The following is an 18,817-nucleotide window of genomic DNA, read 5'->3' on the forward strand; positions in this document are numbered from 1 at the left end:
TGTGATGAATCAGGACACCGCATTAGCTTAGCTAAAACTCAGATTTTCTTTTCAAGTAACTGTCCAGTAAGCACTCGTCAGGCTATTTCTCAAAGTTTCGGATTTGAGGAGGTTCAGGATCTTGGCAAATATTTGGGTGTCCCTTTACTCCATAATAGAGTCACTAAAGCCACATACTCTTATCTCATTGATAGATTGAATCAACGACTGTCGGGTTGGGCGGCGAAATGTCTTACTTTAGCAGGTCGTATAACACTTGCTAAGGCTACACTTCAGGTTATCCCGGTCTATGTGATGCAATCAACTTGGATGCCGAAAAGTTTGTGTATTGAAGTGAAAAAGATTATTCGAAGATTTGTTTGGGGCTCGAATAATGGTTGTACTGGTATTCCCCTGGTTAAATGGGAATCTATGCAGCAGCCAATAAAATTTGGAGGTGTGGGTATTCGGAATCTATATAATCAAAACAAGGCATTCTTGATGAAGGTGGGTTTCCAATTGATAACCAATCCGGAGAAACTTTGGGTTCGCACTCTTCGTGGAAAATATAAATGGGACAGTCTTGTTCCTGTTTCATTAAATCATACTAATGGCTCCCGCTTGTGGAAAGGATTACGATACATTTGGAGTGAGTTGTACGATAATATCGCTTGGAATATACGGGATGGGCGAGATACAGATTTTTGGTATGATCATTGGCAATAGTAAGGAACATCCTCTATGGAGTTTGATTTGGAAGCTATAAGTTCCACAAAGAATTCATACTTTTCTTTGGCTATTATTCTATGATCGAATTCTTACCAATACTGAACGATCTCGTCGACACCTTTCTAGCCTAGTGGATTGTAAGATTTGTGGGGCTGTTAGGGAGGATGCTGACCATATTTTGCGTCATTGCAGTATGGCTATGAATCTGTGGGTAAGGGTTATCAAGCCTGAGAAGCTTAATGAGTTCTGGGCTCTTTCTTATAAGATTTGGATTAAACGTAACTTAAGGGCTACTGAAGTGTATGCACGAATGAATGATAATTGGGATATTCGCTTCTCTGTTTACTGTTGGCACCTTTGGAAACGAAGATGTAGTATTCTCTCTTATCCAAATTATGTGGAAAGAGAGGAGTTTATTTATCGTTGCGATCGCTTTGTTGATGATATTGTGATTGCTAAGGTTAGCACCACTAATTATAGTCCATCGATATCTAGAAGTATTTTGTCTTGGATCCAGCCTCTCACAGGTTGGATTAAGGGAAATTCGGATGGGGCTGTAAGAACGTGTGATAATATGGCGGTTGCAGGAGGTGTTCTGCGCAACTCTGAGGGAGAATGGATTTTTGGTTTCACGCGTAGCCTAGGAAGGTGTTTGATTCTTACCGCTGAGTTGTGGGGTATTCATGATCTCTTGTTGCATGCTTGGAGGCTAGGAATTCGAAAAATTGAACTGGAAACCGATAACCTAGAGGTTATGAAGATCTGTACTTTTTCTTCGGCTGCGCTTGTGGGGAGTGCTTTGGTTACTAAAATCCATGAGCTGCTCGAACATGAGTGGATCATAAAGGTATCACATGTATTTAGGGAGCAAAATATGGTTGCAGATAGGCTGGCTGCTTTGAGTCGAGGAACCCCCATTGCTGCTACTGTTTTCTTAGAGCCACCTTCGGAGTTATCTTCCACGCTGCTGCGAGATCTTCAAACCTCCAGCTAATTCTTGTCTTATTATTATATCAAAAAAATAATAAAAAATATATTACAACTTTCTAACGGTAAATAAGCTCAGGTTGAAACTAGTTTAATTAATTTGTGATTAAAAAATGATTTTATTTTGTTTGTAGTTCATTTTATATGTTAATACTTATTAAATAGATATCTCAATTAATTCGATTTGATAAAAAAGAAAGTTATTCCCTTTAAAAAGATCATAATCGAATAACTATTTTACATGATATATATGTATTTTTAATCGTTCAATTGTTTTTGAACAGATATCATGTTATAATAATTGATCAGCTACCACCTTACTATTGAATTGGATTAGAGAAGAAAATTTAGATAAAACTTAATAAATTTTAAATCATGTGATTAAATTGATTTTTTCTTAAAAATAAATTCTCTTGAAATGAATGTAAATCATATATTAAAAAAATATTAACAATAGAAGCAATACATATATTTTATTTCACTTAAAGTACATACACATACTCTTACCAATACCCATTTATATATATATATATATATATATATATATATATACTCTCACATATATGCTAACACTTCATCTACATGACAACATGATACGCCCTAGTAATAACATCTGCGTCCCATATCAGTCGAAACGTTTGAAGTCGAATCTTTTATATTATCACACAACAGCCTTGCTCCGGTGGCCGATGGCCATCTGGACGCGGTGAAGGTGGACCTTGGTGGTGGTGAGGAGGAGGAGGAGCTGGAGCTTGTGGTGCATATGCGGGTACTGGAAGTGGTGGTCGACCTTGGTGATACTGGTGCTTATAGTGAGGATGTTCAGGACTCGTTGGTACATGTGGAGGAGGCGGCCCTGGGTGCGGATGTTGTGGTACATGCGGAGGAGGCGGCCCAGGGTGTGGTTGAGGAGGTCCAGGTGGCGGTCCTGGATGTGGATGATGCGCTTGGTGGGTCGGTGGAGGCGGAGGATAGTCCATCTCCCTGCTATATTACCTAATTTATGCACATCAAATTGTTCAAGCCAATTCTTAATAATTTATCATTCTTTAATTAATAAACAAATATAACATTTTAAAATAATATAAAAACTATTCGTGGCTATAAAGAAAGAAACGTGTAAGTTTGTGAATGAAAAGGGATAAGGCAACAGTGAATTGTGTGCCAAAAAGTCATTGTCGTTTTAGAAATAGTCATCAACGACCCTCCAATGCCTGCGTTTGCTCAATTTTACACGTGATCCTCCGATTGGTTCCACCTGTCTTTCACTGCACATCAAGCAATCAATACATACATATATATGTATTATAAAGGATAAATTACATAAGATGTCGTTAAATTTTAAGTAATATATCGTTTATAATATTAAACTTTCAATTGCTTCAATTATAACACTTAATATTCATTTTGGACTAAATTATAACATTGTGCCGTTAAATTTCAATAACATAACGACGTTGATGGATCTTTATGTTATTTTGATGACGTAGATAAAATGATTTTGTTTTGGCGTATCCTGATGCCCAAAATAACATTGTTTCATTGAACTTTGGGTGTGTATCGATTTTATCATTAAACTTTAAAAATGTTTTAACTTTAAGTGGAGAATTTTTTGACCGTCGTTGATAGTTAATCGCCATTCGTCATCAATCGCCATTTGCAACAAGATCGATATCAAAATGTTTATGTTTCCATCCTCTTTCTTATCATCTAATTGATTTTCCACGAAATCCACATAAAATTGATAAAAATTAATCTAAAGGTTTGACATGTTAATACTATGATCTTCTTTGTTGGTCGTTTGATGAGGCTAATTTTATGGCATGTTATTCTTCTTCTTGAAATAATACTCCTCACCGTTCAAAATTTTGAAGAAAATAAAATAAAATCCCTTAAATCCAAGAAGACCATTAATCCTAAAAAATTATAATTTTTTTGTTTAATTTCATTGATTCTGGGTGGATTTCATAAAAAAAAATCATATGAGGATAATTAGGAATGAAATACAAACATTTTAATATTGATTTTATGAAGTATGATAATTCATTGCCAGCTGTGGTTGGAAAGTCCAAAGCCTAAAAGTGATATGTTTAAAAGTTTAATGACAAAATTAATGCACCCTAAAAGTTTAGTACCTAAAACGATTTCGTTTCAGGTATCAATAATCACACTAAAATAATGTTGTTTTGTTCATGTCATCATGTTATTTGATTTAACGATAAAACATTACAATTGAAGTCAAAAACAAAGTTCAATGTTATAATTAAAACAATTGAAAGTTAAACAGTCTGAAAGATACACTACCCGAATTTAAATGGTAATTGTGCACTTTACCCTATGACAAAATACAACAATAACTAAAAACAAAACTTCAAAATGGGGATAAAGTATATAAAAAATCATATTCAAATAGTTCTTTTAGTCATAATACTTTCAAATATTATAAAAGGATCATTAGATTTTATCAAATCATTATAAAAATTTATAAAAAAATTATCAAATTATTCTAAATAGTTATCCAATTTATTATAATAAATAATAAATTTTATTTTATTATAGTAATTTGATAATTTTAATAACTATTTTATATTATTTAAAAATTCAATGATTAAAATGAGAACAATTCATTGATACACTGTACCCTTCAAAATTTTTATTTTTACATTATAATAAAATAGTAAAAAACATTATCACCTAATCTAATTAAAATGGGAAATGGCTATTCTGGTGATTTGAAATCCATGGTGTAAAACAAAAAGTCCAAAAACACAGACGCTCCTCTGTCTTTCAAACTAGACCCAGTTTTCTGCCTTTCTTCTTTCCCATTCATACGTAAGCCTGCACATGTAATTAATTTCTAAAGTATTTCCCTTAAAAAAAAGATTTTGCAAACATTTAATTGAGTCTTCTCCTTCTATCTTCATTTATTGACTTGCACTTGGAGGGAAAATAAGAGAGGTTCTTTTCCCCAAAAAAGCTTTTGAAGTAGGAGGCTTGGAAAGAAGGGGTTGGGATGGGGTTATGTGGCAGCCGATTTGGGTCGAACCCATCACGGGGGAGACTCAACCACCGTCCCAAACGGCGTTCCAGAATCTCTTCGTTTTTCATCTGCGCTGGCTCTTCTTCTCATGCTCCTCTTGATGTAATTAGCCATGAACAGTTTGGTCCTTTCTAATTTCTATTGCCTTATTTGGTTGATGAATGATTTTGGTATAATATTGATTCTGGGCTTCTTAATCATAAAGTCAATGCCCCGTTTCTTGTCTTTTCTTAATTTTCTATGCCCATTAAACATTTTTGCAATCTGGTTTAGGCTTAATTCGTATAGAAAACTATTTCGTCTTCTTTTTGGGCTTTAATTCAAGCTTGAGATATATTATTTGTAGATTATTGATTCTTATGCTGCTCAATTAATAAGCCAGATGCTCCTTTATTGATTTTTATTCCCTTTGATCATTTTTATTATTATTTTGTCTGAGAGTTGCTCCGTTCTGTTTAAGGATTCCAACTTTTAGTGGCTGCTTCATTTTAAATAGTGCTTTAATTGATGTTGTATTGATCATTCTGAAAGACAAGAAATTTTCTTTCTGTATTACTGCAGTAGGTTCAATAATGTATTCACCGATAGCTTCATAATGGAAAATGATCTTAAGGAAACATGAAGAACCTGGTTCCTTGCAGGATTTGATTCTCATGCTGTATCAGACTTTAGCACTGATTAGAGAATGTTTACTGGTTCTTGCAGCCACCTTGTCCCAAAGTATAAGCTTGTCTGGTTGCTGTCCCGTGAAATGTGCTCATTCAACTGTTCCCTTCCCATGTAGCTCCTTAAGAAGAAAATAAAACCAAACTTCCCGTGCTTGCAAATTTTGAAGTCAGTGTAATGTGCCAATAAGTTCTTTTTCTCCGAGTTAAAGAGAAATTTCGGATTCACTTATATTTGCTTGGTCAGTTGAGAGTGTATAATTTATTTGAAGGGAAGAACCAAAAAAGAAGTGTGTTGTTCTTTTGCAGTATATCACGCTGAATGGTTTGTAGGTTTGTAAAGTAAGAGCACTCTAGCTTAAATTAGCAACACAAATTCTTGGAGGCGGACATTAGTTTAGCAAGTTTTCTTGGTTAGATGCTTAGATTGTTTTTCAGATGTTTTTGGTACCTTTTCTTTTTTATTTAAAATAAACAATAAAACTTTGAATTTTGAATATGTTCGTGTCAAGTTAAAATTTGATTAAGTAGCTTCACCTTTTAGCTTTCCTCTCGGTTCCAAGATGTAGACAGGAGGCAGCACAGAAGCTTCTTCGTGGCAGTGGTTGAGCATTTCATAATCTTTGCTCCAAACCCGGGTCACCAAGAGAGTTCTATGAAGTCTTCAGGGTACAAGAGTCTAGAGAATTCTAATTATGTTAGCACCAACAGATGTCTCTTGGATTACATGTTCATGAACAAGTTTATGTCTTGGAAGTTATCTTGTCCTTCCTCTATTTAGATTGTAACCATGTTATTTTACATGGAAGCTCTAGAATATGCATCAGGCAATGATACAATACATTCTTTTGATGTAGAGGGAAGCTTATCCAACTGGAATCCTAGTGAAGTCAGCAGAACACTGTGACCCGGTTACCAACATTGTCCGAAGTCCATTGGAGGAATCTGCTCTGATATGCAGTACGGGAACAAGATTTAGCAGCATTGACACTGAAATTGGAATTCCAGCTGAAAGCAGTACTGCAGCCAGTGAGGATTCATCTGTTGAAGGTGATTCTAGAGATGTAGAAACAAGTAACTGTAGGAAATGCTTGACTGAAAATGCAGAGTTAGTTGCTCCTCAGGTAAGTGGCGAATCTTGTAGTAGTAGTACCTCAGCTAGCACTCCCTTATCAGAACAAGAGTCTTCGAACTCTGTCTCAGTAAATCTTTCGAATAATGAGGAAGCAGTCAGATCTGATGCAAACAATGTTGCATCTCAGATGCGTCCTGAGTCAAGTATTTTATCTCCTCGAGGTCTTGAAGACTCACATTCGCGTAGGATATTTGTTGAGAATCAGTTGGGTGAAGTAACAACAGCCCATGACTCTGGTTCTGCTTCTGCTTCTCATGCCTCAGAACCAGAGAGTTCTCACATATTAGGCGGTGAATCCATTCTAGAGACAATGCCTTCAGGTTTAGGATTTATCGTATCCAATAGGGAAAGGGGCCAAGGAGATGGAAGTGTTCTTCATGTTGATCTTCGGAGTCTCTCTTCCAATATTTTATCTGGTGGCAGTGCTGAAACTAGCAATCGTGAAGCCAGGAGGAACAACAGAAGATTGTTCTCAGATGCTTTCTCAAGACGTAGTTTTAGAAGAATTGATAATTCCCCATCCATTTTTCTTTCGATGGATGATGATAATGATACAGGGTTTGATAACAGATGGCTCATTGATTTCAATGGTGATTTGCTTTATGAAGGAGCTCAAGGTGATTCTGGTTACCTCAGAAGTAGAATTCATAGATTGAATGAACGACGACGACGACACTCGAGATTAGAGGTAGTTAATTGTAAAGCACTTTGAATTTTGAAGTTTATTAAACTTGCTTTTGGTAGAGATATATATATAAGAAATTGCTTTAGGTAGCTAGATTTCTTTTGAAAATTATTTTGACTCCATTATTCCTGGATGTTGGGGTTTATAGTCTCCTGTCCCTTTTTTTTGTTAGAGCATCTGTTGAATCTTTTTATGCATCTATGAAGGTTTTTAATCATTCTAATCATTTCACAGAATTTATCGAATTCTCTTTAGCATTTGGGCATTGAAGACAGTACACACACACACACGTGTATATAATGTGTGTACCAAAGTTGGGGTGGTTATTCCTGGATGTTGGGGTTTATAGTCTCCTGTCCCTTTTTTTTGTTAGAGCATCTGTTGAATCTTTTTATGCATCTATGAAGGTTTTTAATCATTCTAATCATTTCACAGAATTTATCGAATTCTCTTTAGCATTTGGGCATTGAAGACAGTACACACACACACACGTGTATATAATGTGTGTACCAAAGTTGGGGTGGCCGCAGATAAGGCAATATCTGCCCCTCTGCTCCAATGCTATGCCTAGTTTCCTTAGGTAACTTATATAAATTATCTCCTTTGACTATTTTCAGATCTGGGAAAGGCTACGTGGTGGAAATGATGAAAATAGTCGGCCAACTACATTCTGTCCTTCTGGAATCCACCCTGATGGCACTTGCTCCTGTGATTCTTACTTGAGGACTGATGAGCCAAGTGCTCGTGTAAGCATATCACGAATAGTAATGCTTGCTGAGGCTCTATTTGAGGTAGTTTTTCTTTACCAACTTCCATGTTCTACCTGTCTAATGTCAAACCACATTGTTTCTGTCATTATGTCTACTGTCCTTGCTGCATGAGATGTTGATATTCTTTTCCAAATCGTAATTTGTAGGTTTTGCATCGTCAACCAGTAGCACTTTCCCTATCCATGGTATCACCACCAGCTCCTGAATCTGTAGTAGATTCTTTCCCTCTCAGAAGTCACCCAAAAGTGAATGCAGCTGAATGTATGGATGCTGTTGAACAGTAAGTTCTTTCTTTGGACTTGTAGATTGAAGGTGCATGTCAATTTGCTCCTGAAAGAGTATAGGCAAGGGAGTGGTTAAATTCAGTTTCGCCTTTCTTTTAATAGCTATGTGTCTTTGTTTATCATATGTAGAATACATTATTTTATTTATATTTGCATTGTTTCTTCTGATCGTAGGTGTCATATATGCTTGGCTGAATATGAGGAAGGGGACCAAATAAGAGTTCTGCCTTGCCAGCACGAGTTTCACATGGCTTGCGTGGATAAATGGCTCAAAGAAATACACGGGTACTGTTACTACTAACCCTATGCTTCCCCTACACCGTGCATTTTCTCTTTTGGGAACTTACCTCTCTTTTGCTCTGGTTTACAGGGTGTGTCCACTTTGCAGAGGCGATGTTCGTAATGGTGGGGAGTCCTATGCGTCAAACCCTGAGATTCCATCTCTTTGATCAAACTGTACACGTGTAAGTATAGTATTGAATCCTTGTACAAATCTATACAATGTTGTAACGTCTTATCTCCTCATAGCAGCCTATATGGAATTAGAAAATGGGATATTCACAAATTGAGCATGTTGCCGGTTATTTGTTCTATTTGACTGGTCATCGATGCTTGTTATGGCATGGATGTTGGTATAATCAATCATGATTCAGGAATGCACGAAGGTATGCAGTTAAGATACATAAACACCACAGATTATAAAGAACAGTTTCTTCTTTAACAGTACATTCATTGGTGGTACATCTTAAAACATCAGAAATGGTTGCAAATGTCTAAATAGCAAAACAAGATAATACAAATAAATGGTATAACATAGCACTTGCTCGGTTGGTTTTTCACCTAATACAGCAAAGAAGAGCCAAAAGGCTTTCTGATCTTGGAAGAAAGCTGATTCTGGATAATTTTTGAAGCCCTTGGTAGTGCCACCACTAGTGTTATTATCAAATAGATTTGGGTGACGGTTCTCATTATCATCATCAAAAGTTGTCCATCGCATTGAGTTGTTCTTGTGCTTCTGTCTGGTAATATTTCTCATGTTCTCCATCTCCCCTACATGCTCCTTGTATTCTTTCTTCACGACATCTAGTACAACTTCTCCATATCTATCACATCATGACCTTGAAAATCGGAAAAAAGAGTAATTCTTATGTAAGCTAATAGAAATGAAGAATTTTCAGCATCCTTACTTGGGGAAGAACTTTTTGAGGTCAGTCTTGTCCACAGGAAGAATTGTTAGAAATTGCTTCAGTTTGATCATTCCTAGTGGAATTACAAGAATCAAACAACAAATTTGAGCAAATATGCAAAATAAGAGTTATCAGATTACTCCAAATGAAGATTTGTTGGAATGAAATTGCTTACGAAAACTTCAGATTCGGGTTGGTAGTGGAGAGCTCTGCTTGAATCCTTGATAGCTCCTTTATTTTGTCTCCTAAGACCTGCAAGTTCAACTCGGATACAAGTCAAGATTAGTACACACTTAATAGAACCTTTTTTCTTTTTTGCAACATTGAGATATGAACCTTATCAATGAAGAAATCTGATGGAGCTCCATCTGCAAGCAACTTCCTCTTAATCTGTTTTGTGTCCGGCCCCTCTCTGATCGGAGTTGAAACAAGCTGGCTGTTATAGACTGGATTTTTGTAGAGAAGAATGTCGAAAGAAAATAGGTTTTAGAAGAAGAATTGAGAGATTTCAGAAGAAGTTTGCATCATTCATTTTCTAAGAAAACTTTTTACAATCAAGCCTAGTATTATTTAATTACATAAGCCATAGAATTCCTGCCAGCTGTCCATTGTCATAACAACCATCTAACAAAATGATTCTTCTCTTTCTATTTTTTATCAGATACTGGGCCTTCGTGTTGGGCTGCTCCATCACGCCATTCCCTTCCAGGCCTGCTCCTCTGCTGTGTAAGTTTCCTGTGCATCTCACGTGTGATTTAATTCCCAATCCTATCTTCAATCCCTAACCCTCGATCCCCCTTTCCCAATTGCTCCTGCTTCCTCGTCTCTCTTCTTCGATGCTTCCTCTTCTCTCTTCTTCTTCTACCATAACAATACCCATCCCTCGAGACGAGCCTTGTCCCCAAGGATCGAACGCAGGAAACTGGCCTTTGAGAGTCGTATAATCCTCCCAAGTATCATTTTCTTCAGTCAGATTCTCCCAACGAACCAAAAGCTGAGTGACAGGTTTTCCCTTTCGATTTACGATTCGTCTTGCCATAATCTTCAAGGGTTTGATTTGTAACCCTCCTTCTTCATCTACTGTAGGAGGTTCAGTGACAGCAATCAATGAATCACCGATGAACTTCTTCAAAAGGCTCACATGGAAGACTGGATGCAAGCGAGAGGATTTCGGTAAGTCCAATCGATAAGCGACTTTTCCAATCTTTTCAATAATTTTATAAGGTCCATAATATTTTGCTGCTAATTTCAAATTCTTTCTCAGGGCAATAGATGTCTGTCGATAGGGTTGCAATTTCAGGTAGACCATATCTCCTACTTCAAAAACCCTTTCAGTTCTGTTTTTATCTTGTTGCTGCTTCATGCGATTACTTGCCATCTGCAATTGAGTTTGAATTAACTGTCTAGTAACTTCTCTGTTGTTCATGATTTCTGCAATAGTATGTACTGTAGACTCTGTAGGCCAAACCATAATAGGTGGTTTGTAGCCATATAAAGCCTGAAAAGGAGTTAACTTGAGGGCAGTATGATAAGTGGTATTGTACCACCATTCAGCATGTGATAGCCACTTAGTCCATTGCTTAGGTTTATAAAAACAAAATCCTCTCAAATACTGCTCCAAACACTGGTTAACTCTCTCTGTTTGACCATCTGTTTCTGGATGGTAAGCAGTGCTGAACACTGTCTTGGTGCCTAACTGTTTCATAAATTCCTTCCAAAATAAACTTGTGAAGGTCTTATCCCTATCAGAAATGGCCATTTTAGGTTGGCCATGTAGCTTGTACACATTGTCTAAGTAGAGCTTAGCCACCTCTGCTGCAGAATAAGGGTGAGCTAAAGGGAGAAAATGACTGTATTTGGTAAATTTATCTACTATTACCAAAATACAATTTTTCTTTAGTGAAGTAGGCAACCCTTCAATGAAATCCATAGAAATTATTTCCCAAGCCTGGTTAGGAATAGGTAGTGGCTGTAATAAACCAGGCTTTGCTAAATGCTCCACTTTAGTTTGCTGGCAAGTCTGGCAACATCTAACATAAGCAGCAACCATAGATTTAAGATTTGGCCAATAAAAATTAGACCTAATCTTATAATATGTAGCCTGAGCCCCGGAGTGTCCCCCTTGAGGAGAGTCATGTAAAGATTGTATAATCTGTAATCTAAGGCTTCCAGTAGATCCAATATAAACTCTCCCATCATATCTAAGAACAGCCTTAGAAAACTTCCACTTACTGTCAGCCATAGGAGTAATAGTCAGAATTGAAATCCAATTCTGAGCTAAAGAGTCACTCTTATAGCTTTCTTCAATCTCCTGAACCCAACTAGGTATCAAAACTGTCACTCCCATAGTCAAGCATTGAGCTTGATCCTCCCATCTTCTAGATAAAGCATCAGCAACTACATTTGATTTCCCCTTTCTATACTGAATTGTATAATCTAATCCCAATAACTTTGTCAACCATTTCTTTTGGATAGTTGTAGTTAACTTTTGCTCCAAAAGAAACTTTAGGGGCTCATGAACAGTCTTAATAATAAATGTTGCACTCTCCAAATAATGCCTCCATTTAGACACAGCCAAGAGAATAGCAAGATATTCTCTTTCATAAATAGATAATGCTGAGTGTCTAGGGCTTAGAGCTTTACTCAAATAAGCAAGAGGTCTTCCTTCCTGAGATAAAACAGCCCCTACACCTCCTGAGCTAGCATCTGTTTCTAAATAAAATGTTTTAGAAAAATCAGGCAATGCTAAAACTGGAGCAGAACACATAGCCTTCTTAAGATCTTCAAAAGCACTGTAAGCAGCAGAATTCCAGTGAAAACCATCCTTTTTTAACATCTGTGTTAATGGTTTGCTAATAATACCATAGTGCCTAATAAATCTTCTGTAATATCCAGTTAGACCTAGAAACCCTCTGAGAGATTTAAGGGTTTTAGGCTGAGGCCAATTCTGCATAACTTCCACTTTGCTAGGATCAGTAGACACTCCTGCAGCAGAGATAATATGACCAAGATATTCCACTGTAGTCTGGCCAAAAAAACACTTAGATAACTTTGCAAATAATTGGTTCACCTTCAAAACTTCCAAAACAAGCCTCAAATGTTCAACATGTTGTTGCATACTGCTGCTATAAATCAAAATATCATCAAAGAAGACTAAAACAAATTTTCTAAGAAAAGAACTGAACAACTCATTCATGAGAGCCTGAAATGTAGCAGGTGCATTAGTAAGGCCAAAAGGCATTACCTTAAACTCATAATGCCCTTGATGAGTTCTAAAGGCAGTTTTGTAAATATCTTCTGGTTTAATTCTGATCTGCCAATAACCTGATCTCAAATCAATCTTAGAAAAGTAAACTGCCCCATTTAACTCATCCAATAAGTCTTCCACTATAGGAATAGGAAACTTATCTTTGATGGTCAAATGTTTAGTTGTCTGTAGTCAACACAAAACCTCCAAGTGCCATCCTTCTTTTTAATAAGAAGGCAGGGAGAGGCAAAAGGGCTCCTGCTTGGCTGAATGACAGAAGAAGAAAGCATAGCAGCTATCTGTTTTTCAACTTCAGTCTTCTGATTATGAGGAAATCTATAAGGCCGTAGATTAACAGGTGTGGCAGTAGGTATTAGTGGAATTGCATGGTCATGTGACCTCTGAGGAGGTAGGCCTTCTGGTTCAGCAAAAACCTTGCTGTATTTATCCAATATAGGTTGCAATTCTATAGGAACAGAAGAAGAGTGTCCTGTCATAGTCAATAGGATAATATGACCAATAATATCAGAATCCCTTGCACTCATTTTAAGCAAAGTAGCTCCTGATATTTGATATAATTCAGTAGAGGTTTGTTGACCCTGAATACAAATCTGTTCCCCTTCATGATCAAAACTTAGTGTCATATTATTAAAGTCCATCAAAATTGGACTGAATAACTTCATCCAATCAACTCCCAATACCATGTCACTGCCTCCCAATTTAAGTAATCTAAAATCATGGGAAAAAGTATGTCCTTGCATTTCCCATTTAACCTTGTTGCATCTAGCAGAACTGAACAACTGTTGGCCATTAGCCACAGTAATAGCCAAAGGATAAGCAGTATTAATCTGTATGCCAGCATCAGCCCATGTAGGAGTTAAAAAACTGTGTGTACTGCCACTGTCAATTAGGATATTCAATGGTTTTCCTGAATATTGCCCTGTATTCTCAATGTATTATGACCAATGCAGCCAGTAATAGCATTCATAGAAATTTCCAGATTTCCTCTTCTTGTTGTTGAATATGCTCAGCATCAGTAGGACATACCTCTAATAGAGAAGGATCAACTTCTTCAGTAATCATATTCAATTGCCTGGTTTACACTGATGGCCCGGCAAATACTTTTCACCACATTTAAAGCAGAGGTTATTTTGCCTTCTGTAATCCATAAGATTTTGCTTTGGATTTGGTACTGCTGTAGGTTTTGTAGGTACTGGCAGTGTAGGTTTAGATATATATAAGGGGTTTGGGTAGGGTGGGTTTTTAAAAGAAGACCTCACTCTTCTGTTCTCAAACTCCACAGACAGTTCATACAGTTTGGCCTGTTTAGATGCTTCAGATAAGTTTTTAGGATCTAAAGCCTTGACCCTATGCTTGATATCATCTCTAAGTCCACTAATAAAAAGTGACACAAAAAATTCCTCAGTCAAAGTAGGATTCTGCAACAACATATGAGGTTGTAACTCCTCAAACTTCTCTTGATAATCTTCCACAGACCCTTTCTGAGTCAATTTAGTGAACTCCTCAACAATATCAGAAAAAGTTCTATCACTGAATCTATGACAAAGATCAGCTTCAAATTCATGCCATGTCACATGGTGTTTTTGCATAATGTAACCATCAAACCAAACTTCTGCCTTGCCTGTTAAATACATTGTAGCTAGTTCCACTCTCTGCTCAACAGGAACCCCACAAATAGAAAAGTATTTCAGGCACTTCTGCACCCACCCTCTCGGATTAACCCCTTCAAAGAAAGGAAGTTCTATTTTAGGTCTATTCCACATAACCCCAGAACTAAATGAACTCCCTGGCCCCTTTTTTTCAGCTTCTAGTCCCACTATAATAGGTCTAGAATCACTATTTTCACCCATTGATTCTCAGGCCTATAACTGTTCTTAATGGCTAGACAATCATCAGGTTTAGACTTTAATATCCCAGGTTCATCAGTTTTATAAGTAAACCTAGATTTGTCATTCAGCACAGTTACCATAACAGGAGTCTTTTCCTTATTTTTAGAAGTATCAGGAGATTGTACCTGCTCACCCACAGATTGCACTTGGTCACCAGTTCTACCTGTCAATATCTTCAATAGCTCTTCCACATAGCCCTGATTCGTTTCCATTCTAGACTCCAATGCATTGATTCGATTCTCTTGATTTTCCCACCATTTGGGTGGATTGGTTTCATCCCGTCCTTGTTTAACTAAAGCAGTTAATTCTTCAATCTGCTTTTGCAACCCTGATAAATCAGCTTCAGCCATAGTTTGATTCTTCTTTGGCATGCCAGAATCGAGGCTCTGAATACCAATTTGTTATAGACTGGATTTTTGTAGAGAAGAATGTCGAAAGAAAATAGGTTTTAGAAGAAGAATTGAGAGATTTCAGAAGAAGTTTGCATCATTCATTTTCTAAGAAAACTTTTTACAATCAAGCCTAGTATTATTTAATTACATAAGCCATAGAATTCCTGCCAGCTGTCCATTGTCATAACAACCATCTAACAGAATGATTCTTCTCTTTCTATTTTTTATCAGATACTGGGCCTTCGTGTTGGGCTGCTCCATCACGCCATTCCCTTCCAGGCCTGCTCCTCTGCTGTGTAAGTTTCCTGTGCATCTCACGTGTGATTTAATTCCCAATCCTATCTTCAATCCCTAACCCTCGATCCCCCTTTCCCAATTGCTCCTGCTTCCTCGTCTCTCTTCTTCGATGCTTCCTCTTCTCTCTTCTTCTTCTACCATAACACTGGCATGATCCCATGAAAGCCTCACTATCCGATCTTTCATTCAGAGGCAAAGGAGCAGTCTCATCCTCAGAACATTTCTCCTCCATTTCTTGAATCCATCGAAACCCCATTGTTTCTTTGCTGATTTTGATGCTTTGTCCTCTGAACCAGGGCCATTATCACCACCTCCACCACCATGTCCCTCTCTTTGCTCTCTATGGAACAGAGTTATAAATGGCTCTCTCTTTGCCTTATCAGTTCCACTACCATTTTCCTTCATTGGTTCTATTGGACTAACTATTCTAAATATTTGATCCGATTTTAATTTCTCTTACTGATCGAATATTAATTTAGATAAAAAAAAATTATTGGAATACTATAATATATATTATCTAAATGTATTTTTTCATTCTGTTATTTTTATAATTTTTAAGATTAATGTACTTTTTGCACTCTAATTCTTTTTTTAGGTATAATTTGATCTATGACATTGATTTTGATCAATAATTTTATCATAAACTTTTTTAATATATATTCATCTTTAATTAAATATTTAAATATTTATTAAATTAAAATTTAAAATATAAATCTTAACCCTTCATATAAATTTTAAAATAATATAAATTTTGATTATCATTTTAAATTGTAAAAAATAGTTAATGGTCAAATTGCATATCAAAATCAGAGACTAAATTGCACAAAAAAATAATTAAAGCGCGAAATTACTAGTCCAAGCCAAAGTTAGGAGAAACTTATAGATCAAAGTCAAATGTCAAGTTGCACAAAAGAATTTGGGATCAAATTGCATATTAAAGTTAAAAAATAGGGTTGAAAAGATACGCTAACTTTGTTTTTATAATCTCATATATAACGTCACAAATCGATGTCATATACTCTGTAGACGTAACTACTCGAATAAAAATAAGGTTGAAAAACTAGTCGGACGGAGTAGATAATTTTATTGTTAAAATGAAATTGAAATTTCATTAAATTTTATTAATCATTAAATAGTTATAGTTAAAGAATAAAAATTCCCTCCCCAAATCATGCTTGCGTTTTTCATTGCACACGGCTTTCTCTATGTATACATCTAAAACCTTATTTATTCCCTAACAGGAGTCGGAAAAAAAGTGGGATACTCAGCCAATCCCTTCTTATTCTTACTGCATGAACATTTAATACTAGAAATGAATAGATATCCATACTGCATGAATATTTTAACCACTGAGGTCGCTCAATGAATTCAGTTAATAACCAATTGATACAGATAAGAGTTAAAAACTCAATCAAACATTTCAGATAAATCATAGATGCAAACAAACACTATTCGATGGTAAAGTATCAACATCATCAGTATTGATGTAAAAGTATAAATAAAAATGATGATTCGTTAACAAACTAATATTATTACAATTCAATCGTTATCTATCTTCGATGATTATGAGTGTTTATTAATATGTAGTATGAAGATTACCCTAAGGAAGCTGAGGAGCTATTGATAGTGGACAAGACGGGAAGCTAGACGGCCTTTTTTTTTTCTTTTCCAACCAAAAAAAGCCGAAATAATTATATTTAGGGTTAATGAATTAAGGCTTTGGGGGAAATCCAATATGAAGCAAAGATCCGGGTCTTTCACTTGGTATTTATTTGGTATAATATTAAAAAATATCCTTAATGTTTTATTAGTTATGTACTCATGTTTTTCTTAAAATTTTATTTATATTTATCTGCATATTTTTTAAATTATTAATATATATATATATATACATATATACTAATTTTCAAAAATATTTATAAATATGTCATTAAATTAAATTATATCCTTTTCTACGTGTTGTAACAGAAGTCTTAAATAAAAGGTAAAAATGAAAACTATTGGATAAGTTCAAATCTTTTTACCAAAAAGAGTCAAATAACCCTTATCTTGTTCAAAGTGGAAGGATGGTATATTTAGGGATGGGCATGGGTAGGGTTTGAGTTAATTCGACTCGATTCAAAAATTTTACATCGTCTACTTGATTCGATCCGATTTGAAAAATATATATCATCTACCCGACTTAAATCCGACCTGAAATAATAAAAAATCTTTTTTTATTTAATAAAAATAATGATTTAATTGAAAAATAATATTTATAGTAGTATTATTATAATTATTTTTAAATATATAAGATAAAATTATATTTTTTCAAGTTAGATGGAGTATTTTTCATCCTAAACCCGATCTAAACGAACATCACCTTTAAAAAATTCAACTGGATCGAGACGGATTGAGTCGAAATCATCAGATTCGTATCTTATGTCCTTTCGCAATTATAATCATCATATTTATTTATAAATTCTTTTTTTCTTATTTAATTATAATCACCACGGAAAACAAGCTCTTAGGTTTGACTTTTCCCGACAGTTCTTTAATTTATTTTATTTCCTGTAAAGGGACATTCCACACCACTCTTGTTTATGTCGGCACTGCATCTTTAATTTCCCCCTTGCCACTATTTTATTTTTATTCAATTATTTTATATTTCATTATTAAACTGATCCACAAATAAATAGAGATTTTTCTTTAAAAAAATATGTATTTTTATATTATCAAATTTTATTCTAATTAAATTTATCAAATATATTACTTATAATTATTTTTTTTCAATTATTATCGAATATATTGTTTATAGTTTTATTTTTAAAAAAGCGAACCTTAAAAAATCTTCCACTAACAACCGTCCAACATTATACATATGTAACTGCCCATACCATAATTAACGGTTTTATTATAGAACCATTGAATAGTTTGCATTTTTCAATCACACCACATCTCCTCCTCTATTGCTATTGGAATTGACTAGAGCATGTTCCTTTCCTTTTTTTTTTCCTTTTATTGAATTGATTAGATCATGCCTTTTTATTTTTTCTTTAATTATTTATATTTATTTATTGAAAGATTAATTATGATTGAATATTATAAAAATTCATTATAAGAATGATCCAACCAACTTAGTTTACTTAATTCATAACATCAAGATTTGAATCATTGTCACTGTTTTAAAAATTTAATATCTCGAACTCATTAATTAGATTTAATGGTTAAATAAAATATTGTTCTCTTTTGAGGTCTTGAGTTCGAGTAGCTTTATCTGCAGAGTGTGTGTGTATATCACTTAACGGTTGAATTTAACGGTGCTAACGGCCCAGACAACTAAAAGTGTAATGTTGAAAACGTTAGACACATGTTTTTAATGAGAACAAAAATTGGGTACTTAAAGTTAACTTTAGGTATAGTTTGAGTACTTATTTTTATATTAAGCATTTTTTAATCGTCTCTATGATAGAATCTAGTAATATATGATTTATAATTTTATATTAGTTGTTAAATTTTTGGGATAAGATA

The 18,817-nt window shown here is 35.1% G+C and overlaps 2 protein-coding genes across 2 annotated transcripts; one reads left to right on the plus strand and one right to left on the minus strand.

Moving 5' to 3' along the window:
• Positions 1-2,129: 2,129 nt before the first annotated feature.
• On the minus strand, positions 2,130-2,730 carry LOC120201343 (extensin-like). The gene has a single exon (XM_039201970.1). It carries the CDS (start codon positions 2,673-2,675, stop codon positions 2,349-2,351), a length of 327 nt encoding a protein of 108 aa, XP_039057901.1. The 5' UTR covers positions 2,676-2,730; the 3' UTR covers positions 2,130-2,348.
• Positions 2,731-4,574: 1,844 nt separating this feature from the next.
• LOC120201342 lies at positions 4,575-8,724 on the plus strand. The gene is made up of 7 exons (XM_039201969.1): positions 4,575-4,837; positions 6,258-6,524; positions 6,585-7,223; positions 7,838-8,011; positions 8,137-8,270; positions 8,449-8,559; positions 8,645-8,724. The coding sequence occupies exons 1-7, from the start codon at positions 4,709-4,711 to the stop codon at positions 8,721-8,723; spliced, it is 1,533 nt and encodes a 510-aa protein (XP_039057900.1). The 5' UTR covers positions 4,575-4,708; the 3' UTR covers position 8,724.
• Positions 8,725-18,817: the final 10,093 nt, after the last annotated feature.

The sequence above is a fragment of the Hibiscus syriacus genome, unplaced genomic scaffold (assembly GCF_006381635.1).
Source record: "Hibiscus syriacus cultivar Baekdansim isolate YM2019G1 unplaced genomic scaffold, ASM638163v2 tig00007179_pilon, whole genome shotgun sequence".
NCBI classification, from domain to species: Eukaryota; Viridiplantae; Streptophyta; class Magnoliopsida; order Malvales; family Malvaceae; genus Hibiscus; species Hibiscus syriacus.

Bases quoted from the DNA above. Each gene is read 5' to 3' on its own strand.
- LOC120201343 (XM_039201970.1), bottom strand. From the start codon at position 2,675: ATGGACTATCCTCCGCCTCCACCGACCCACCAAGCGCATCATCCACAT.
- LOC120201342 (XM_039201969.1), top strand. From the start codon at position 4,709: ATGGGGTTATGTGGCAGCCGATTTGGGTCGAACCCATCACGGGGGAGA. The intron at 4,838-6,257 runs GTAATTAGCCAT...CTTTTGATGTAG, and splicing joins CTTCTCATGCTCCTCTTGAT to AGGGAAGCTTATCCAACTGG. The intron at 8,271-8,448 runs GTAAGTTCTTTC...TTCTGATCGTAG, and splicing joins TGTATGGATGCTGTTGAACA to GTGTCATATATGCTTGGCTG.